General features: G+C 46.1%; 1 protein-coding gene across 1 annotated transcript in view; it reads right to left on the bottom strand.

Annotated features, from left to right (window-relative positions):
• PPA2 (inorganic pyrophosphatase 2) overlaps positions 1–21,965 on the bottom strand; it is a 360,440-nt gene extending 338,475 nt beyond the window's left edge. Inside the window, exon 1 of the mRNA XM_085641413.1 lies at positions 21,750–21,965. Within this exon, the coding sequence (XP_085497539.1) occupies positions 21,750–21,945 (196 nt within the window). The 5' untranslated portion in view covers positions 21,946–21,965. The remainder of the gene's footprint in view (positions 1–21,749) is intronic.
• Positions 21,966–23,774: the final 1,809 nt, after the last annotated feature.

Here is a 23,774-nt window from a genome sequence, read left to right as displayed (position 1 = left end):
TCTGTATTAGCGATTCGGTATTACCGAATCGCTAATAGCGGGAGCACTTTCAAGGGTGCCAGGGTGTCAAAAGGACACCCTGTTGCACCCCTGAAAATGATATGTGCACATATGTTGCACACACACATGCTCTAAGGGCATGTGTGTGCGCAACATGAAACTTTGAAAAATGCACAAAAGTGCATTTTTCAAAGTTTTTGCAAATTACCATGCAGTTCATCTTCATGGTAATTTGCTCCCCCTATTAGCGAAATCGCTAATTTTTTAACTTTGATGCATTGCATTTAAGGAATCTCACTTTGGGATTCCTTAAATGCAATCGCTATTTAAGGAATCGGTATTTAAGGAATCCCTATTTAAAGAATCGCTATTTAAGGATTCCTTAAATAGCGATTTCTGCTTTTGGGTTGATGCATTGGGATTGGGTATTTTTTACTTAATACCGGGAGCTATTACCGAATCGGTATTTTACCGACTGGATTTTGGGTTGATGCATGAGGCTGATTGTCCTTTAACAGCACCCACACTATAAGTCATATAATCATTAATCATAATTTCTTCAGTTTCCCATGTTTCTTGCAAAGCTATTATTACATAGTAATTGTTTGCTATGGTCAACAATACCAATTGCTGATTCCTTTTCAAGCAAGACAAACACCATCATCATCAAGGCCTCCAAAAAGGAGGCCTTATGACCACCCTTTCAGGATTAATTGCTCCAGCCACCCAATTCCTGTCGTATTTACCCTTTACAGGCGAATTATCGAGTTTTGCATTAACGTGCCCTCTCTTCATTGACTTTGGTACAATCCTTTGTTCCTCCACTTACCAATTTACTATTAAACCTTTCACTTATCTTAGTATGCTGATACATCCTCAATACATCACAAGGATCTTTCTGGAAGGTTTCATTCTCCCTTTGACTATCAAATAAAACTGATGGGGAGGAAAATCTCTCAAACATCATAACCTGCTCGTTGGAAATCATCAATCGAATTAAGAATTTCATCAACCACTGCCCTGGAGTTAAGATGAATAGCTACATATGGCCAAGATTCTGCAATATCAGTTATCTTCGGGAAGGAAAACAAAGTTATGTCTTTAGATACCAACTTGGAGAGCTTTGGTATTGTGTTAAAATGGCTAATGTGCTAGATCTATTAAGGGATTCTTCCGGATCATCAAAAAAAGATATACCAACTGAAGAACCCAATCTGCAGAGTTATAAGGATTAGCTGGAAATACCCCACTACCCAGCAGGCCATAGTTTGCTGTAAGACCAAAGGGCCCACCCCCTCCTTAGAACATACATTACTTTGGGTCACAGATGTGGTTTCTCTTACTCTATCAGGATTAAGTTGATCAGGAGAATGAACACGTATATTGGTTATTTTGACCCGGAACTGGATCTGCTGAATCTCAAAAAATATTACCAATACTTGGACCTGAAAACAATATAATCTCATCCTTTGCACCATATTCTCTGGTGATAGAGAAGTCCCTTGCAGCTAATCAGCCCTCCTCTTTCTCCTTTCTCTGGCATGGTCTTCAGCTTTAAGACCCTATTTTTGTTATCCTACGCTTCCACACTCTTTTAGACTTTTTTATTTATTTACAAACAATCTCGTTTGCCCCGATTTTATTTTATAACACTTTCGCTAGCTTTTCTGACCCATTCACACTCTCTTCCCAAAACCCTTTGGACTTTGATTCTGAGGGAGCAATTTTCAAAGCATCAACTACAACCATATTTGATATCTCCACCTTTCTTTAACAACACACTAAGATGGGGCACATCCACTGTTTTAGTCTGAGTCGACTTAAAACAGTTAGTTAATAAAGGGACCAAGGTTTCCTTGCACATAGAATTAAAATGGGACACATCTACTGCTTCTGTCTAAATCAACTGATGGCAAGTTTTTTTATCAAAGGTTCCATGGTTTCCTTACACTTATGGTTCCGATTCTTCATTCGTAATTCTGACAAGAATTGCACTACCAATAGGCTAGTGTCCACATTATGCTCTGTGTCCTTTACTGGATTAGATAAAAGAAAAACAGTCTCCTATATTTTATTCATTGATGCCAGACAATTTGAGATATTTGAAACAAACTCTCTCATGGAATGGTTTGGTTAAACCAATGGGACACTATCTAACAATGGTTCAGGGAAAAAAGGACTGTTTTATTTAATTCCAGGTCACTGACCGCTTGTGTAAAAGATAGATCAATTAAATACAGGAGAGAAAATTTCATTTAAACTATTTTTTTGTTGGAGGTTGAATGTTTGGGCATTTTCTATAGGTTTTCGATGGCATTCCATAGGATCAATGGGTTCAGTACAAAGGCTGGAGGACTCATTAATATCCCACAACCTCACCTGGAAGCATGGAACACAGGGGCTTATCTGACTTCTCGCCAGCCCCACCTTCCATTCTAAATTCTCTAGAATAGAATTACCACTTATTTGTTCACCTACTAAGTCCATGCCAATATCTGATATTACCAATCCGCCCCTGCCATCTCTCTTCAAAAATATTCTCCATTTCACGGCAAACTGACTGCTGTGGACTTTTTTCCTTAGCAGAGCAACTTCTAATAGGACTAGGGTTGGTTGGCATTAACTTCTATGACTCTTCCTGCACAGCCCTGTGGGCTGAAGTTAGACCTTGCATACCTACAAGAGAGCAAAAATCAGGACAGACACACTATACACTTTACTATGGACCATTGCTTGTACTCTAATTACACCTTTCATCTTATCCTCACACTTGTTGTCTACAAGTAACAATAAACCCAAGACATTCCCCCCAAATTAAGTACGGCTGCCGATGAATCCATTGGCAAAAGTTACTTGGCTATACTAAAGTTTGCTGCATCCACCCCCTCCTCCAAATTATTATATGCTGGTAGCGAAAGAGATTCTTCATTCAATAAGGGTTTCATATAGATCTGTAGCAAATAACTGGATCCCTTTGATGCCTTTGCTGCACAAAGCCTTTTAACTATATCCCTTTTTTTCACCACAAGATTTCTCAGAACACACACAGGGCTAGGCGTTAAATAAGCAATCGAAAAAGCAACAACCTGGACATTTGTCTTATGGACCTTTGAAACATCAACCCATGAGAGCTCCCACTGATGCTCCGTGCTCAACCTACGTTCAATCCACACTAACAGGGTTGTGAATACTACGCTTAACCATCATTCCACCGCAAGAATGGCCAAATGTTCAAAAAGACCAATAAAAACCAAAAAGCAGGCCAAGCACAGCTTGCTCTACTCTGCCCCAATTCAATGTTCAATGACCAATGTCGCAAAGACCACTGCTAAAACTCAGGACACTACAACCGCCCACGGGCCTGGTGCATGGTATAGAGTGAGATGGCCACTTCAAACAGGACACACCCAAAACCTGGAGAGAACTTGCAGAGCACACGGAACATTGAGAAACAAGGAGCAGAAGAATCCAATAGTGCCAACACCCAATGCTAGCAGTTAGATGACTTTCCTTAAAAACTTTGACTCCAATTTGAAATAATCAAAAGTCACGATTGAAAGTCACAATTCGGTACTTCCAGACATCATCCTGCTGTAACCACTGCCGCCACCAAAAGGTCGCCTCCCCAAATGTTATTGTCGTCTTCAAATTTGCGGGGGAAGAGATTCCATCACTTTCCTTTGGGTTCTCCACAGAATTACTCCAGATGATTGCTCAAGCAGTGCACTCTTATGCCCACTGTGGCTGTCACCACTCTGCCACACGCCCACCACCTCTCGGCTCCCCAAGGGTGGTGAGCGCAGTGGCGGTGCAGCACTCACAGTCGGAAAATAACACAAAAGTAAACAGCAGAAGATTCTCCTAAGCACCAATTCCTACTCCTCTGTGGGCCTAGTCTTGAATTTTGGCTTGAACTTTAACTCTTACATTTTTTAGAATTTTAAGAAGGAGTTTTGAGTTGCAATAAGGGGATACTGGCGGGCACAAGCACAACAGACAACCAACAGACAGGCACAACCAAAGAGCAAAAGTAGGCACAACAGTGAGCTGCCAGAAATGGCAGTCAGACGGAGGAAAATGGAGGCCATTAAATAGAAAGCGAAGGATGGCAGAACAACTGAAGCAACTGAAACGGCTTCATCGTGGGCACCAGCCACCTCCGAATGAGTGGAGGCTCCTAAAACCACTGTCTAATATGGCTACGGAGGATATTTGCAGGCTCCCGGCTGCAAATGTTGACCCGTCAGCCGTTAGGGTTCGAGTTCCAGGTGCCGCTCAAGCTACACTTGGTGTTTCGGGCAGCTCAAGCCACAAGCCAGATAAATCCTGCCTGCCTGCTCTGCCCTTGCTGCTGGGTGTCAACATTGCCCCCGCATCTGCTCCATGCTCCACTGCACCCCAAAGCCGTTGCTGATCCTGTGGCTCCACCCTCGCAGCTCCAAACAAGTCGTACATGTCCAACATGGCAGCCGACGAGTATCCAAAGTTTTTGTACAGAGTACACCCTGAGCTCAAGTATTTGAAGGTGCTTTCAGATGTGATAACGAAGAAAAAGTAGTCTTAGTCAAATAAAATATATGCATAGGATCACACAATTTAGTCAGGGGATGAAGCCAGCAATTTAGCCACTCTATGGATATTTTTTTCTCTAGTTTTTTACATCAATGGTTTATGCTAGTTTTTCATTCTTGGTGCATAAGGAAATATTGTGAGTGGGAGGCAAAAGCCAGATGTAGGCTCAGCTTATTTTGAGTTTGAAGTCAAGAGGACGTCGAGCTGAGCCAGAGCCAGCCACCTGAGTCGAGCTGAGCTCAAGCTTTCAGTGGTATGACCAACTGTATGCAGAATATCTATTATCAAGACTTTTAAAGAATAAACTGGTTGATACCTGAAGAATAGGCTTTAAAATCAGTTTGGAAAACGAAAAGGTGTTGGGTATAATGCTTGAATAAATCTCACTGACCGGTACCTACCCAGGCAGCATGCCAGTCCAACATTTTTAGGTCAAGTCTGGGCAGCGGATGCACTGCTCTGCGAGCCATGCTGTATTGGAGTATGTACTTGAAGCCCGGCCACTCTCCGCCCATATTTGTCATTGGCTTGTGTCTTTGGTCTTCATAAATGCTGACTTCTGATTCGTTATTAGGCTTGGTAGTCCCTCCTTAGTACCGCCTTGTCTTCATTTGTAACCTCCCATGAGGACTGGCTCTTTTACTTTGGTTGTTACACGGTACGTCTTCTTTAGTCTGTAAGTACTATTCTCTTTAATGAGGTTCTCTTGCTGCAGGAGGGTTTCTGATGTACAGTTGTGACCACCGGCTTGTTTAACTCGTAGCAAACAGGGAGTTCTTCGGGAACCGTTGTAGGAATGCCGATAGCCTGACACGAGGTATATACGGAGACCAAGCAGCATATGAAGTGTTATAAGCCTTATTTAATAGGAACAAGCCACAGGATACCGGATTCCTCTTTTTCCTTTTCTTAGCTACAAATGAACTGAATGACCAAACAGGTGCAGCCTCAAATTAACACCACAGATTCAGGGCTGAGTCAGCGTATTCTGCTACCGATCCTTCTCTCCTCCGATGGTTGCAGTGACCTTCATGCCCCTTTCTCTGGTTCTTCTCTCCCTCTTCGTAGGATAACCTCCAGAACCCGGGCAGCCCCAAGGGAAAGAAAGAAACGCTCTGGTTAGGTTCTCCTCACTTCTCCTATTTTTTCTGTGCCACCGCCACCAAACGTCGTGAGAGGGGAAAAGTAAAGTAGGGATCAGGAGTGAATGGTAGTGCGAAACAAAGGTGAGGGATTCCGGTTCTCCTACCACTGTGACTGTGTTGTTTTACCTATGTACAAGCACCCCAGGTACCCCACCAAAAAGATCCTTTAAGAGGCACTTGCCTGTGGCCACGACCCGGGTGTCGGGCCGTGGCAGCTGGACCCGGGGCGTCCTCTCCCTCTCTCGGGCCGCCGGGCTTGTGCGCAGTGTACGTTTCCTTCCTTGTGGGTACGCCTTCCGAAGTTACCCCGTCTGCTTCACCGGTCGTCACGGGTCCCGCTCTTCTCCCAGTGCCGTCACTGACGTCTCCGCTGGTCGTCCGTGGCTCCGTTGTTCTCTCTCTCTGGTTCCGCTCTTCCTCCGCGTCGTCCTGGAACCACGCCTTCCGGGTACCGCCCTCCTTATATCCGATTGGCTGTCGTGTGCTGACGATGCGCGTTCCGAGCGCAACTAGACCGCTAGCAGTTTCCGGCACTTCCTGATCGTAATCCGTTTCGTCCACCTTCCGCCTGGCTGCGTCGTCGTCCTCCTCACAACCGTGGGAGACAAAAGGGGGCAACTCAGAGATGCCTTAAGGGAGGTCAAAGGTGCGTGATGTAAATTCCGCTAGATCTGGCGCGTTTATTTTCTGAACGAACATCTGTCTTAAACATGAATATGCTTTAGGTTTGCTCCTTCGCTCACTTGCTAAAAACCATGACTTCAACAAAGGGCTCTTACCCTCTTTTCTCAATGTGTTCCCCTGTGAAATGGATCCAAAAAATAAAGAAACTATTTGGCTGCAAATGTCTCTTTTTGACACACTCTCCTGCAGGCACAAATCCGACCGGAAGGTATTGGAGCGCTTTACTGAGCCGTTCTCCAGTTCCAAAGTGGCAGCTCGCTGCGCTTTGCTACTCGGCTCAGATTACCAGTAAAGGGAGCGCTTTCATCCACAGCTTAACGTTGCTTTTGCTCATTTGCTTTTCTCCCCATGCCCGCCACATTGCTCTATCGTTTGCTTACCTATGCCCTCCGTGCCCCTTCCCCCCACCGCGCCATCATTTTTGCTTCCCCACACCGGCACCCTTAGTTTTGCCTCCCCACACCCTCCCAGTCTGTGTTCCTTCTGCTATCTTCTGTTTGCAACCACTCCGACACACACTTTTAAACAAACATTTGCAAGAGTTTAAGTTATTGGCATTGTAAATGACAAAATGCCTTTTATTTATGTTTTAAAAACCAAAACATAAATAAAAGGCTTTGTCATTTACAATGCCAATAGCTCAAACTTGTATAAATGCGAGAACTATTGCATTGCAGATGCTTGTTTTTAGCTATTATTAAACTCAATTTAGTGACTGACCATAAGCAAACCACCATAAGTCCTGCTCCGAAAGGAACAGCCAAGCCCAAACTGCCAGGCCAGAGAACACAAGCAACCCCAGATCGGTTTTGGCCTTCTTATGGGTTATTAGGTCTAGCTTGATTCCTACAGAATAGTGAACACAGGACCCACATCGGGATATACCCATTTAGGATTTATCAGTATTAATACTTGTATTTGGTTTTCCATATAGTTACCACAGCTATAGAAAATCTCAAACCACCTCCTGGCAGATTACATCACTCCAACCTCCATGTTAAGCGGTCTTGCACTCTATCCAATGCTGACCACAGTGCTGGCACATTCAGCTTTAAGATATATTACTTTGCCAAGGTTTCCACCGTGTTATAGAGTCATGCAGGACATGTAGCGTTGTAGCCCCTCACCGGAGGATGCCTCAACACCCACACCCATCCATTACAGGCATCAGCAGTTAGGCAGCCCTCCCAATAAAAGGGGCCAGACGCATGTGCCCTGGGTTAGTTATACTCATCAGAACCATGTGCCTGTATTTTTCATTAATCACCATGTCGGCCTAGGGCCTCACGACTCTACACTGGCGATGAGGCTGTCTGGACCCAGCCTACTGCCGCAGCTCTGGCATGACAGGGCCTGCAGCATGCCATGCTCCTACCTGCTGAGACACTTTTTTGCTGCCCGCAGCTGCCTACACCTGTTCCGGTGAGAGGAGTGGGGCAGCATCCTCCCAGCAAAGTGTGTACAGGTATATAAACCCCCAGCGAGCCCCCGTACCAGCACCGCAACCCGTAATGAGGGAAAACGGCAGCACTCACCAAACTAAAAAGTGAGAGGACCCGCTGCTCCCACACACATAGCCTGTGATGGCAGAGCAGAGACGCAATTAGAGCCAAATTTGGGGGGGGGGGTGGCCTCTTCCAGCAATATGCAGAATGAAGATGCAGGGGCTCTAAGAAGGGGTGAAAAACAACAAAGCCTTGTTAACACGAAAATGATCTTTTAAAGACTTGTGAAGTACTCGGGTGCGGATGCGATAAGCTCAAAACCTGTCTGTGTGTGTGCCCGGGAAGCTGTCTCACCCGGGCTGACACAAACGACAGGGGGTGGGGAGCTGAAGCCCTTTGAGCCCAATGGGCGTTGCGCACCTGTGGGAGAGTGAGTGAGTGAGATTGGTCGAGGCAGGAGGCTCCAGGCTCATACCTCCTTCGAGAACAGCTGACCCTGAAAGAAAGCTGAAAGGATAAAAAAAAAAAAAAAAACAATCTTGAACATGCTCCGCGCACAAACTCAGTAAGGGGCATATCATAAAGGGAATTATCGCCACTTTAGCTGCACTTTTTGCCGCTAAAGTGGCGATAATCTTAACGCCCTATCAGCATGGGCACGTTAGCGCGTGTTTCCATGCATTTTCACCCTTTCCCTGAACCTCCAGCTGTGCATCTCTAATGAGATGCGAAGTGGGCGTTCCTCCCCCAAATAACGGGAGAAATGTCGCTAACCGACATTTCTCCTATTATCAAACCTCCCGCTAACTGGCATGGCGATAAGAAAAGTAGCGCTAGGCGCGTTTATCGCTACTTTTCTTATGCCTGCTTTTAATCCGACTTAGCCATTATATCCATTGGAAGGTGGATATAATGGTTAAGTGTGCCCTCCCCTATCACCAACGTTTCGCCAATCGTTGTACGATTATCGCTCGATTTCCAGCGATAATCGCACAATATGTAGCTATCGCTGGTATTTCAATCGCTTTTGAGATAAGCGTCGCTGATAGCGCGCTATCTCAGCAATAGAAACCAGCGATAGCCGGCGATAATTATCCTAACGCTAAGTGCGCTTAGCGATAATTATCGCCGGTTGTTGGTGATCTGCCCCCAAGTACAGCTAGTAGCAGGAACAGGTACCCACCTTCCACTCAGCAGCGGAGACTGCAGCTGTAAAAGAAAGCTGAGGCAGGCTAGAGTGTGCTGCACGCTACCTGGTGGTCACCAGCCACCACCACATGCTAGTGAGTAGCTGCCTGTCATAGTAGCAAAGAAAGAAAAAACTGACAGACAACCCATGAGAGCCTGACACCCATCGGCCTTAATGCAGAGAGGCCAGAAGAGAGCTGCCGGGTAGCCCCCCTGGCCCCGAACAGGACCGAAGAACAGATTAGAGTAGAGCCCGCCTCCCTCGCAGTGACCAGGACTGAGCTCATTAAGCCATCATGGGTGCTGTGAAAGCTGTGCACCCCCTAGTGGTAGGCTGACAATACCGCAGGAGAGAAGACAACCGTGTTGGTCTCCTGCAGCAACCCCACAGCACCAAAAGTACCCCAGGAAGACAGGAGACAATGTGACCCAAGAGAAAAAGAGCAAGGAGCGCTGTACCAGAAGGAACAGCTCAACAGGTGAAGGAAAAACCCCAACAGGGCAGCAGCAGGCCATTGTCTGCCTTGAAAGCCTCACTTCCTTTCAAAATCCACAAGGCAAAGAAATCACAGAGCTGTACTCTGCCCACCTTCATCACCCAGGTACCTGTAGCAGTGGGAGGAGCCCTTTGCCCAGACTGAGGCTACTGATTTGGGTCAGAGGGCGAAGCCTTGATGGGTTTGGAGAGCATCAAATGCCCCATGGTGGCTTCATACCACGATCACAGGTGAGAGGCTCTACCAGGCCTGATGCACACTGCACACCACCTGGTAATCGCCTGCAGGCACCACAGGGAGATGAAAAGACTGTTTGTCTCTCACTGCAGCAGCCTTCAGATACTGGCATGGGAGGGGAGGCAGAGCACCACACGCAAGGAGAGCCAAACTGTGGGCACTGACCAACAAAAGAAGCGGCCCACCAAAAAGAACAGAATGCGAAGTTTAGCACACTGAGCCCTGCTGACCAGTACTCGCACCCCAAGAGCTACTCCACCAGCACCAACATTTTTTTTTTACATAAAATGATGAGGCGCAAATAATAGTTTAGAATTCAAAGATAAATCTTTTTTTTAACATGCCTGTATAATACGCCTGTGTATTTTTTATTGTTTTATATGTCAATTGGAAGATGTCGGCTCAAAAAATTGTAAAGGTTTTAATTAACTATATACAATAAATGTATTACTTACTTACACCAGCACAGTGGTGCTGGAACAAGAACAAGTTTTTGAGAGGGAGTGCTGCAATTAATATTATATCACTAGAGTCATAAAGATTTTGAAAAATCTAAGCATCATACAAAAAAACTAATGTAGCAAATGTGCTTTGCCCCTCCAGCGGGAGAGCGGTAAGAGGTGGTAAGTAGCAGGTGGTGTATTTTTAAGCACTGTGGAAGTAGTGCATTCTCATTTGTAGACAGCATATTTTTCATTGGAACGGTCACTAAATTTGTACACCTGCACTTTTTACTGGGAACATTATATCGCGTAAAAAAGATAATGTCTGGAAATCAGGTTTCAGCAAATATTTATCATGTGCACATCACCTAGTAGACTGTCTTGGTTGATCTTATTAAAATCTATGTTACCATCACACTTCAAAACTAGTGCTAAATTTGTGCTTTTGTAATTGCTGGTATAATTTGAAATGTGTTAATATAATTTAGCATTTTTTAAGGTTGTCAGTTAGGAAAACACTGAACACCTTTCCACTCATTTCTTGAACCCCAGCAGGATTGTCACCTAGATCACAAAAGCCTGTCACTTTGTAGTCAGAGAAATAAAAGTACAATCCAGGTTTAAAAAAATGCACCGATTTGTCAGAAGAAAGACAGGGCCAGATGTACGACCCTATTTTGCATACGCAAACTTGTTTGCCACCTGTTTGCGCATGCAAAATGTCAAATGGCTATGTACAATTCCTAAATAGCGAGTCGCAATTTATTTGCGACTCGCTATTTAGGAATTGCGAGTCACTGTTAAGAAGGGACGTTCCCTTCCTAATAGCGACCCCAACCTCATGTATGAATGTTTTGCAACCGCAATTGCGGTCGCAAAACATTCGCAAATTACCACGCTCTTCAAGAGGGTGGTAATGCACTTGCAAAAGGGAAGGGGTCCCCAGGGGACCACTTCCCCTTTGCAAATGCAGGCGGAAATATTTTTTAAGGGCAGGCAGTGGTCCCAGGGACAACTACATGCCCTTAATAAATGAAACAAAATGGTTTCATTTTAATTTTTTTAATGCATCCTGTTTTCCTTTAAGGAAAACGAGCTGCATTAAAAAAAACTGCTTTATTTAAAAGCAGTCCCAGACATGGTGGTCTACTGAGCCCAACAGGTCACCATACCTGGGAGAGCCTGCCATTCCCAATGGGGTTGCAAATTGCGAGTGGCTCATTAATATTCATGAGCCTCGTAATTTGCGACCCCATTGGGAATCGCAAAGTGTCTGAGACACTGTTGTACATTGGATTTAGCGCCTAGCAATTTGCGACATGCAATTTGTCGCAAATTGCGAGGCGTTAAATCCAATGGTCGGACATCTGGCCCACAGACCGATATCTCTGAATTGCATCTAATGTGACAATATAAACACAAAATCTTAATTGCTCATTCACTTTCTGAACTCTAGCATGGTTTTTTCTGGGGGTGCTGCAGCACCCCTATTTCCAGCGCCTATTCACCAGCATCTCATTGCTGGCCAAAGAAACACATATAGGGAGGGACGGGGGACCAGCTCCTGTGCTGCCATCACAAAGGAAGGACAGTATAAGTTATTTGCTCCAGTAACCAGGCCTGTCCTACAACCACTGTTGGCCAAGAAGTGGAATAGAGGAGACCAGGATAAGACAAGCATGCCACGGAGAAAATGAGAGACACTGCCAAGAGAAGAAAGTAACAGGTGGGTGACCATCAGCTAAGGCACCCAAGTGAATCAGATTGGCAAAGCCTGCAATGCCACCCAACCACCAAGAACAGACTGCTGTCCCAGCCACACCTCAAAGCACCCCAGAAAGGCACCCGGATCACGAGAAGCAACCCACCAAGTGCCCTCCACAAAAGAGACAGAGAAACCCAGAGACACCACATTGTCTTTCCAAGCCTGCCAGATGGACACATCCCCAAGCATGGGGACAGTCCAAGGAAAACTGGACCAGACCAAAAGGTGAACAGAAGCACTCAATACCGCTACTGTGGTCCAGGAACTAAGACTACATCATCCTGCACCCTCAAGGCACACCACGTCACACTTCACAACAAGCTTGATGGCAGCAAAGCTTCAAGGTGCACGTTCTGCGCCACCAAGAGCAAGGAGGCAGTACCACAGCTCCGTTCTGCCCACAGAAGAAAGTCCCAAAGAGGGAACACCACAGAGAAGGAGCTACAAGAAGGTATTGGAAGAGGGAACAAGCGACCTGTGACGGACACTATAAGTGGGTCAGCAACCATCCAGACCATCACCCAGGTCTGGCCCCATTACGAAGATCTTGGAGTTGGCCAAGGAGGCCAAACTGGTAGGCACCCCCCTTTCCCCGGAAAGGATTTCAAATTGGGCACATCGCGCAATAGTCTTCTTGGGCAATGCTAATTGCGCCCTCTCTACAGAGAGGCGACGCTCATTTCTACTGAAAGTGGACCCCAAGCTGGGGGACTTAGCCTCTTCCGAAGCGGGCACAGTAGCTCAGGGCGGTCTCTTTGGGGACCAGTCATCAAAGAGCTGACAAAGTTTGTCGCCACTTTTACGTCCTTAGATAAGGCACAATCCTCCATTAAAAAAGTTTTCCATGCTAGAATTTTTGTAGGGCCAGTCGTGGCAAAGCGTGCTCGGCCGGCTGCTTTTACACCCAAGGCCCTCAAAGAGGCGGCAAGAAAAACCCAGACTCAGGCAAACAAGAGTTCTTCCAATCACAACAAGGCTACAGAGGCCGCAGTGGCAGAGCAGCAACCAGAGGCCAATCCCTGACCAGTGGTGGAAACACTAAGAGCCAAAGGTTCTCGACTCATCATTTACTTGGACAACATTCTGCTCCAAGAGCAATGCCCTTTTCACCATTCACAGCGATTGCAGGAAACGGTGGACCTCCTCCAGAGCCTGGGGTTCGTGATAAATGTCAAGAAGTCACTCCGGAGTCCATCCAAACAGGTGACCTTCCTGGGGTTTACCATAGATTCGGTGACCCGCACTCTGAGTCTCCCAGCGAGGAAGATAGCCAAGATCTGCAGGGAACAGAGGCGAATGCTAGCACGTTCCTCCACCTCATTGAGACAGATAGCTCGGTTGGTAGGCCTTCTCGCCTCTTCAATTCAGGCAGTTTTCCCAGGGCCGCTCCACTACAGAGCTTTCCAACGGCTGAAAGACTCACCTTCGCAGAGGTCTGCAGTATTCCGATCAAGTGCCCATTACAGAGGAAGTCACATGGAGATGAGATGGTGGCTGGATCATATGGAAGCCTGGAATGGCAGAGCCATCTTTGGCTGCGATCCGGACTTAGTAATAGAATCCGATGCAAGCAAGTCAGGCTGGGGAGCTCGTTGCGGGGGGTCCTTTACAGGAGGAAAGTGGTCCGCCGAGGAAAGCCAGCTCCACATCAATTGCCTAGAATTGATTGCAGGCTCCTTCACAATCCAGTGTTGGACAAAGGACATGGTGTCTTCCAACGTACTCCTGAAGAGGTACCTTGTCTCGGCGGTCCGTTACATCAACCATCTCGGAGGTACGAAGTTCAAGGCTCTAGCAGACCTGGCCAAAGACCATTGGACGTTTTGTCTCTCCCACAACATCTCGTGAACACCTGAATACCTCCCAGGAGCCTCCAATGTGATAGCAGATTGGTGCTCCAGGAGCTAGTCAGACATGAGGCTGTAGCAACTGCATCCACCGTCCTTTCAAAGACTCCACAACAGGTCAGGCCCAATCTCAATAGACTTCTTTGCGTCCCATCTGGGCCACCAACTACCGCGATTCTCTGGTTGGAAACCAGACCCTCTAGCTGCCGCGACGGATGCTTTTCTCCAGGACTGCTCCGGGAAGACGGGGTACGCCTTTCCTCCATTCACGATGATAATGAGACTCACTTCACATATCCGCAGACAGCAGGCGAAGGTGGTGTTGATTACCTCGTACAGGAGGTCTCAAGTGTGGCTTCCAGATCTTCTGGAACTTTCCTGGGATTCTCCAATCCTTCTAGCATGTGATCCTTTCCTTCTGAGGGATCCCCAAGGCATCCCCATCCTCTAGTCCAACAAGGAAGAACGTCCTTAGTGGCCTGGCAGATTCCAGGCATCGCTGGAGAGTCTCAGGCCTATCGAACGATGCTCAGAGGCTACTGGGAGTGGCTTGGGCAGACAGCGATACAGATCAACTTGGACCAGATGTGTCGGTTGGTGTGTTTGGAACGACCAGAATCCCATGGGGTGCAAGGTGGTAGCCATTATGAATTTCTTGGCGTCACTGGCGGCCCAGGGCCTGGCGTACTGCACTATTAACTCTTATAGGACAGCGATCTCAGCAGGTCGCGCAACTGTCCAGGCACAACCAGTTGGGGAACACCAGATGATCTGTAAATTGATGAGGGGAATTCGCCTCATGCCCAGGTATTCGTCGCTATGGGACGTCAAATAGGTTCTGCACCTATTCCAATCTTGGCAACCTAATAAGTATTTGACACTTACTATCCTCTGCACACGCACAAATCATATGTGAAATTTCTTACAACGTAGCGTATAAAGAAAATGAAGAGAGTGATTCATATGATTATTCTTTTTCTTTAATCCACAACGCCCAGCCAACACGTGTTTCGTCGATAGGGGTTGACCCCACGACTTCTTCAGGGCTAAAAAGTAATATGAAAATGGCTGTATCAAAATGTATTCACATGTAAACATGTGTAGTATGGTGAACAACATTTCACCATGTAGTGGAAACCCAAATCACCTTTGTTAATATAAACAGTGTATATGCAGCATATATATTTTATATATCACCGGGTGACAACTCGTGGGGAATACACTATAGAGTATCGATAAATTATGGCGCTCTTAGATAAGGTCCCTGAGAAAACCGTATCCCCAGATTCTAGTGCGAACTATCACATAGTGGCTTAAAGAAAAAAGAAAACGCATATTCATATGATTTGTGCAGAGGATAGGAATTGTTTTTGACTGACCTAAGGGTCAAATGTTTTGAGGGTCTAGGGTGGTTTCCCTCACCTCTAGTACCGCTAGAATACATTACTACCTCATACTGATGCAAACTCCATAGGCGCCATGTCTCCTAGTTAAGGACACCCCAACAGTGTTTTACTAATTAGTGTTTGTCTCATAAGTACTGTCAGCTAAACTGGCGATGCTCGTGTCTGGTTTCATGTTGACGAGTGTCCGATATTAGGGTGCAGGACATTTTCGGAAGGGTTCACACCCTGCAGGGGGTCACCTTCCATATTGTTCGAAGGACCCAATCAGATTCCTGAATGGTGTCCTAACCAGCATTCGATCATTCACCTAAATTGTGTGTCATCAGATGCCTCAAAGAATACGAGAGTAAGACGGAACAAACTCGTTCCCCAGGGGAACGCTGATTGTTGATTTCCCTAAGGAAACCCTTCCAAGCACCACCAACCATAGTCCGTTGGGTCAGATGGGTGATGCATGAAGCGGGTATAAATGTCTTGCAGTGTGGCGCCCATTCAGTGAGGAGAGCTATGGCTTCAAAAGCTTTCTCCTTAGGGACCAGGTTGGAGGATATTATAAACGCCGCAGACTAGTTATCAGACTCTATGATCAAGAGGTTCTATTTTAAACCAGTCAAGGACATGGAGTCGTTGGTGGTGGATAAGCTTTAAACAAGCATAATCCTCGCCTCCGGGCCTGCCATAGAATGACAAATTTCCTAGTAAACACGAAGGAAAGTTTCAATTCTATTAAAGACACGGAGGCGAGGATTATTTCCGCCCCGGGCTCCGAGGGTCCTGTTTCCAACCTGGTACTGTTAAGGAGTGCATCCATCAAGGTGGGACTCTGCTGTATGGTATAAGTATGTGCTTTTGAGGTTATTTTACCTTTGGTTGGAGATCCCTTGGGGAGACACAAAGGATGTCTGTGTCCATTACTGTTCATATTTTGATGTACTTGCACCATGGTTTAGTGATGTTTATCGGGTTGTACCTTAAGATCAGAGTCATGGACTTGTCTTTTGGCTTCTTCTAGGTTCCGAGGGTTCCAAAACTGACTGACAGTATGCAAGGATAGAGTGGTCGCAGTCAAGAAAGAGGAGGTTGTACAGGAAGCATACGCCCTCGTGGATAATACGGACAGCCTATTGATGGATAGTGGATGACCCTTACTAAAGGCACCATGAAAGTGCTAGTTAGGTCTCGCCTGGCGAAAGCAGCGCATGCGCACTCGCCATGCGAGGACCTATTGCGATCGATTCAGCCAAAGCTGAATGCACGCGCGTCCAGATGGACAAAGATGGCTGCTCTCGCCATTCACAATGTTAAACATGCACGCGTACGGACAGAAAAATGCACACGCATGTAGACAGCCCGACGCCATCTTTGTTTACTTTTATGAGCGTAGAGATGAGCACACGCGCGCGCACTTTTTTGCCGTATGCATGCATGGCAGCTTGCTTTCGCTCCCTCCCCTCTTACCGCCCACCCTATATTATGCATCATTAGTATTGAACTGAGTTTTATTCACTTCCAAAGTATAAATGGTGTAATAGAGCAGCATGTGGGCGGGAAACGGCACGAGGACCTAGACAGCAGGCCTACAAAGATATTTACAGGAATCACATTAACCCACCTACCTATCATATATCCGTAGTTGGAACCCAGGTCCAGCACTGTGCGCATAAGTCACCAAATGAAGCTTAACGAAAACTCTGAAATACATTTACTATCTTACCGAGGCTAACAAAGTTTCGCAGAGCGCTACCAGCAAGCGCATAAACCCTCTGAGCAACCTTTCTGGCTACAACCCACCCAGGAGAGCGCCCCCATCATCAGCTGAAGAGATGTCAATAAATGATGCTTACAGAAAACACTGAAGTACCTTACTATCTTATCGAGACAGGCACTCGAGACCAAGGTTTCGCAGAGCGCTAAAAGCAAGCGCACGAACACACTGAGCTACCTTTCCGGCTACAGCCCACCCAGGAGAGCGCCCCCTCATCAGCTGAACAAATGGGGATTCAACAAGAGCTGTAATGCCCTTCCCGTGCGGATTGCTGGGATCCGAGGGCATGCGCGGACTGCAAGAGGGTGAAGCCCAGTACAAAAGGCAAGGTCACCCTGGGTGGGGGGGGATTTAACAAGAGCTGTAATGCCCTTCCCGTGCGGATTGCTGGGATCCGAGGGCATGCGAGGACTGCAAGATGGTGAAGCCCAGTACAAAAGGCAAGGTCACCCTGGGTGGGGGGAGGGTGGTGGCTGACAGCAGGCATGGGGATTAAACCAGCAGGACTTTTCCTATCACCTGTACGAAGAAGAGGAGAACGATGCCACGGAGGAAGGCGGTGATGGGTCTGCCCTGCCCTTCGGATCCACAAGCTTGCTGTCGATCTCTGTGAGTGAAGCTGGCTCGCAGAGCTGGCTACAGGCAAGAATCGGAGCCTCCCACTTGCCCCCTCTCCCCCCCCTTCTCCCCGCGTTCTGGAAGCTCTCGGGGGCTTAGACCTGTGAGCACAAACACAAGATCTATCTGAACATACTCTTCTACCAAAAGTCACAACTACAGGCATTTACAGGTTAAACCCCCTGAACATTCCCAACGCCGCCTGCCCTGGCTGACCTTCTGCACGGAGCTGAATTGGAGTGGATCATTGTCAGCCCACCTGATTATACATTTCAGGCCGAAGATACAATAAGTAATTTCATGGAGAAATGACAGAATTTCGCATGAGAGGTATGATTCCTTTTACTTTCCCTTTTTTTTTTTTTAAAGCGATAGGAACCCGGTGCAAATCGCAGCGCTTCTCGACCTCGACAGTTTTTGAAGCGCTATACAAATACAATACAGTCAATAACGTCAGCGGCAAAGTTAATCAAAAAGCATTTGTGGTCATTGCGCAGAAAAGTGTGAGAGAACTTACCTGCCCTCCTCCGTGTGGCGAGCTTGCTGGGGCCCCTGGTGATGGTGTATATGGTGAACAAAGCGATACCAAAGGGGATGATGGACGGAGCGTTAGAGCAAATCAAACAAACACTCACCCCCAGTCAACTGATCTGGGTTTAATCCATCATCATTCTTTAGCTCACTCCACCACCCCAGTTCAGACATGGCCATATGCAAATCAGTGTGACCCTGTGCCTCATGGGAACAGTCCAGCCCGAACTGCCAAGCCATGTCTTCCCTGGACCGGAAACAAGCATCCTGGGACCGGTTTCGGGTTCATAACCCTCGTCAGCCAGGCTATCTTGAATCCAGTGGCAAAGTGAGCAAGGGACCCACGTCTGGGCATACCCTGCCAACTTAGGGCGAACAAAGCGATACCAAAGGGGGTGATGGACGGAGCGTTAGAGCAAATCAAACACTCACCCCCAGTCAACTGATCTGGGTTTAATCCATCATCATTCTTTAGCTCACTCCACCAACCCAGTTCAGACATGGCCATATGCAAATCAGTCTGACCCTGTGCCTCATGGGAACAGTCCAACCCGAACTGCCAAGCCATGTCTTCCCTGGACCGGAAACAAGCATCCTGGGACCGGTTTCGGGTTCATAACCCTCGTCAGCCAGGCTATCTTGAATCCAGTGGCAAAGTGAGCAAGGGACCCACGTCTGGGCATACCCTGCCAACTTAGGGCGGACAAAGCGATACCAAAGGGGATGATGGACGGAGCATTAGAGCAAATCAAACACTCACCCCCAGTCAACTGATCTGGGTTTAATCCATCATCATTCTTTAGCTCACTCCACCACCCCAGTTCAGACATGGCCATATGCAAATCAGTCTGACCCTGTGCCTCATGGGAACAGTCCAGCCCGAACTGCCAAGCCATGTCTTCCCTGGACCGGAAACAAGCATCCTGGGACCGGTTTCGGGTTCATAACCCTCGTCAGCCAGGCTATCTTGAATCCAGTGGCAAAGTGAGCAAGGGACCCACGTCTGGGCATACCCTACCAACTTAGGGCGAACAAAGCGATATCAAAGGGGATGATGGACGGAGCGTTAGAGCAAATCAAACACTCACCCCCAGTCAACTGATCTGGGTTTAATCCATCATCATTCTTTAGCTCACTCCACCACCCCAGTTCAGTGTATATGGTGAGGCAAAGGGCACAGGCATTTCAAAGCTAGAGCCAGGAACAGCAGCGAGAGTCACCGGGAGCAGGATTCATCTTTGACAAAAGTCTGTATTCATGCACATGTTTGTCTCGGTATGTGCCGCCCCTGGGGAGAATCCCTACCGGTGCTCGTTCCTCCTGTCCCCTTACTTCTGTCGCAGCATCCCCTCTTCACCAGGTCCCAGGTGCCCCTGTCTGCCAGCCGCACAATCGCATAATTCCAGTGGGCAGGAGTATAGCATGCAATTGTGCAGACATTGTGTGCTTCTACTGACAAAGGCTGATTGAATTGTACTTGTTGAAATGCACTGTATTTTTGCAGAATGTAATTTTTATATGTATTTATATTTTATGATTCTTTTGGGTGTCCTTTTCACCCTCTATGCCCCACATTTCTATGACACTCTCTTTGTCATCTTTCCTCTCCATCTTCTTCCCTCTTTTTTCTCTCCATTGCATATTGCGCTACTTCTTTCCCAGTCTCTCGGACTCTTTTTCAGCCCCCCCCCCTAAATTTTGCTCTAGTTGCCCGCCTTTCTTGAAAGCTTTCTAATCAAACAATAGGGTGAGAGGAACCATGAATACGCACAACAAACAAAACACCCCCCTATTTATATAGGGGTCCAGCGGGTTCTTAGCAGACTCTAGAACTCCTATGCAAAAAAGCAAAGGCTATATAGGGAATAAATATGTCAACATCAGTACTCTATAGTAAAGTGAAACAAGCATTAAAAATGCAATAGAGCTCGCCTTTGATTAAGTTAAAGCCATTTGATGTGCTATACAATACCATTAGCAAAGCAAATGGCTTTAACTTAATCAAAGGCGAGACCTATTGCATTGTCAACGCTTATTTTTTCTTTGTTATGAAGTTAAAGTTGAAGATGCTTGAAAAAGGAAATAGTTGAGCATAATCCTTGAGTCCGTGTCCTTAATAGAATTGAAACTCTCCATCATGCTTACTAGGAAATCTTTCATTCTCTGGAGACCCACTGACCATTTGCAAAGCTGCACGAACATTGCTTTCTTTTCAGCCTTGAAAAGTTGACTTGTAGGGCTTTGCAAACCCACATGAATGTTTCCACAGCAACTCTCTCTTCTCAAGATCCGAAATAAAATTCCCACTGATTTCCAATACTTAAGCTAAACACATTTGTAAACTGAACCGGCACGTATTTAAATTTAAAATAGCAATAGTATTGTGTTCGCCTACTACCAGTGCTTTAAATGGGCCGGTACTCACTGGTACTGAGTACCGGCACTTCTTAGTTTTATCACTCTGAGTACCGGCACTTCTCCACTGCCGAGGAGAGTACCGGTACTCATGAAGCGCTGGTGCTGGCGGCCTGTCTCTGACAGCCAAGTTACTTCTGTAGGCCTGAGTCGAGCCACCGCTGAACTATTCAGCTTGGGCTCATTTGCATACCGTCCGGGTGTTCACCATCATGCTGTGTTGCAAACACAGAAATCGAGGTAACCCGGTGACAAAGCTATTCAGAAAGCCGTAGGAGGTAACCAGGTTCAAATGGCTTTAATCCCAGCTGATTCTTTTGTTAAGTGTCTGCTATTGTTTGTCTGTGATTATTTTTGTGTAAGAGAAATAGGAGAGAAAAGGGGAGAGAATAGACACTCTTGCAAGGAGGAAATGTGTGGAATGCTTGTGTATGCACGTCTGCTTGTTTCTTTCTGTGTCGCTGGAGAATATATGGTATTGTGCCAAGAAACAGCAATTAACAGGATTGATGTTGCAAATATTACAAAACAAGGAAATGTGAAAATATCACCACGTTTGGCTTTCGCTGTGTAATGAGTAAACAAACGTTCTTTGTTTATTGAAAGCCATTTCTCATTTGTTTTGGTATGTGCTTCAAGTAGTATATAAGTCAAGAAGCATGTCTTCCCTTAAGCCCCGCCCCCAATCCCCGCTCACTCGCCACATGTAAATGAGTACCTGCACATTCCCCCCTCCCCCCCCATTTAAGGCACTGCCTACTACTCTATGCAAGGCGCACCATGCTTTTATTTAGTACACAGATATTCTTTGAAGAAAGAATGTCTGTGCACTAAATAAAATCATGATATAAAACTAGTGCGGCGGCAGAAGATACACGTCTATTGTAAAGCACTGCTGCTTCTGCGTCGCGGAGAAAATACCACGTGCAACTTTTCCACTTCTCAGACCTCATCGTTCAACAGAAACCAAAGTGTTAACAGCAGATCGATTGTGCCCCCACAGTTCCCCATTAGGTCACGCGCTGACGGGACGAATTAAACACTCGCGCGCCCAACTGTTACTGCCAACGGCGACGCGCGCGTACAGCACGCACGCACAGAGCTGCTCCTCCCACCGGCATAGCTTTGGTCTCAAGCACCGGAGTCTTCTCGCTCCCTGTGCCGAGTGCGCCTCTGCTAGCAGCTACTTACTAAAGTAGAGGCGGTAGTCTGTGGAGCCAGGCTGGCCTCGCTCCTCTGTGCTGAAGTGCATTGTTCTGTACAAACAGCGTAGTAAATGGGCAGGCCGCACGGTGCGCGTCAGAGCAGCACGACCGAGCCCGCAGCATAAGCGCCAAGGGACGCTCATAGTTGTTTCCTGCTTCTTTTGACTCTTCCTGTAGGTCATACATTAGGAGATTCAAGGTCTCGTTGGTGCTGTCTTTCCCTTGAGCTCTGGTTCTACAGCGCCATCTCCCGTTGATCGGGGTAGACGACGTAGCTACGACAAAAACATGGCCGCTGTGCACAGAAAAACGGTTTAAGCTTATTTAGTTTCAGTTAGTGCAGTCCCTCTCATTTGCACAAATTACAGGGAGACTGTGCCGGGTCTCTGATTTTATATGTATTATTTTTTAAAGGGTCGATTGTGGCACCTATTGAATGGCCTATAAATTAATGCGAGAAAATGATATTTATTCCCTAGGATAATCATGAAAACAGTCATCATAATATGATTAAACAATATTAATTTTACATTGGGTTTTCCTTGTAGATAGATAACATTACATTGTAAATACGAGTGCCTACAGAATAGTACAGAAAAAGATCAGCCAACAATTGTTTCACAGCTCCACTAGTGACTGAATCAATGCAAAAAAAAAACCCCAAAAAGTAGAATTAACATGCAGAAGTGTAGAACCAGACCGCTACTAATGGTCAAAAACACACCAGAAAATAACTTACAGCGTGATCCAGCGGGTTACCAGCTAGAGATACTCACAATCCACATACTCACCTGGGCCCATAAACACACATTCACATAAGCTAGTAAAAATACAGCTGGGCTTAATTTATTGTGATGATACCTGTAAGATGAATTTACCCTATCATTTCTTACCGAACCTTTTCTGTCCGAATGTAGAATAAAATATCTTTAAATAACCACAGACACGGGAGAGTTTTAAAGGTTTATCTAGTTAAATTCATGTGAGTCAAAACCAATACAATTCGTACACGATTTTCTCTAGAGGAAGAAATTAATCTATCGAAATAATGTCAAATAATTCATCCAAGAAATGTTATTACGATGACAGTACGTTGAGAGGAGAAATAAAGAGAGAGTAAAATTAAAAATTTGCAAACATTCTTGACAAGAATTTTCAATTCTATTAAGGACACGGAGGCGAGGATTATGCTTCTCATTTTCTTTACTGAAAATCTCAGCAGCCAATCAGAAATAGTAAAAAACAGAAATACGAACTACAATACCCATAAACCTAGAGGGTATCACGTGACAACCATAGAGTAGACCCCTATATATGGAGCACAAGAGAATACTACATCCTCTTTCTTTGTGTGAGAAAAAAACAGGTAAGTCAAAATATAGTCACAGTCTTTAGTCCAAGAAAACTGGAAGAATCCACTCGATCGAAGGAACCCAAAGGCCAACGGCAGCAACGAGGAAACTTGAAGATAGCTTCAAAGAAACAGCACGTCCTGGAGGACGACGAAAGAACTTTCCGTAAAGTTGAAAAGGCAGCAAACCTCACTTGAGATCAGAACCTGAAATAGAAATGTAAAGCCGTAATGCCACACTCCCAGGAAGGGGTAAAGCAAAAATGGGAGGGAAAACAGCAGTATAAAGATATACATTGCATTATAGAGCATTTCAAATCAGACAGCACAGTACAGATTATGGGTGGGATAATCCTCGCCTCCGTGTCCTTAATAGAATTGAAAATTCTTGTCACGAATGTTTGCAAATTTTTAATTCTATGTCAGGACTGGAGGCTCCGATTATGCTTGTTCAAAGCTGCGCCTCCACAACAGATGCAATATTAGGTTTGTAATAAAAAGTTTTAAATGTAGAATCAGAGGACCAATCAGCTACATTCATAATGTCCAATAAACTGACTCCCATAGAAAAAGCCTTGGATGCCATGGCACCACGAGCAGAATGAGCTCCAAATTTGGAGACATCGATACCAGCTTCGCTCATGAGCCAACGCACCCATC

This window comes from Triturus cristatus, chromosome 2_2, assembly GCF_964204655.1.
Source record: "Triturus cristatus chromosome 2_2, aTriCri1.1, whole genome shotgun sequence".
Taxonomy (NCBI): domain Eukaryota; kingdom Metazoa; phylum Chordata; class Amphibia; order Caudata; family Salamandridae; genus Triturus; species Triturus cristatus.
The sequence above is the reverse complement of the archived record's forward strand: the minus strand, read 5'-3'. Positions and strand labels throughout refer to the sequence as shown.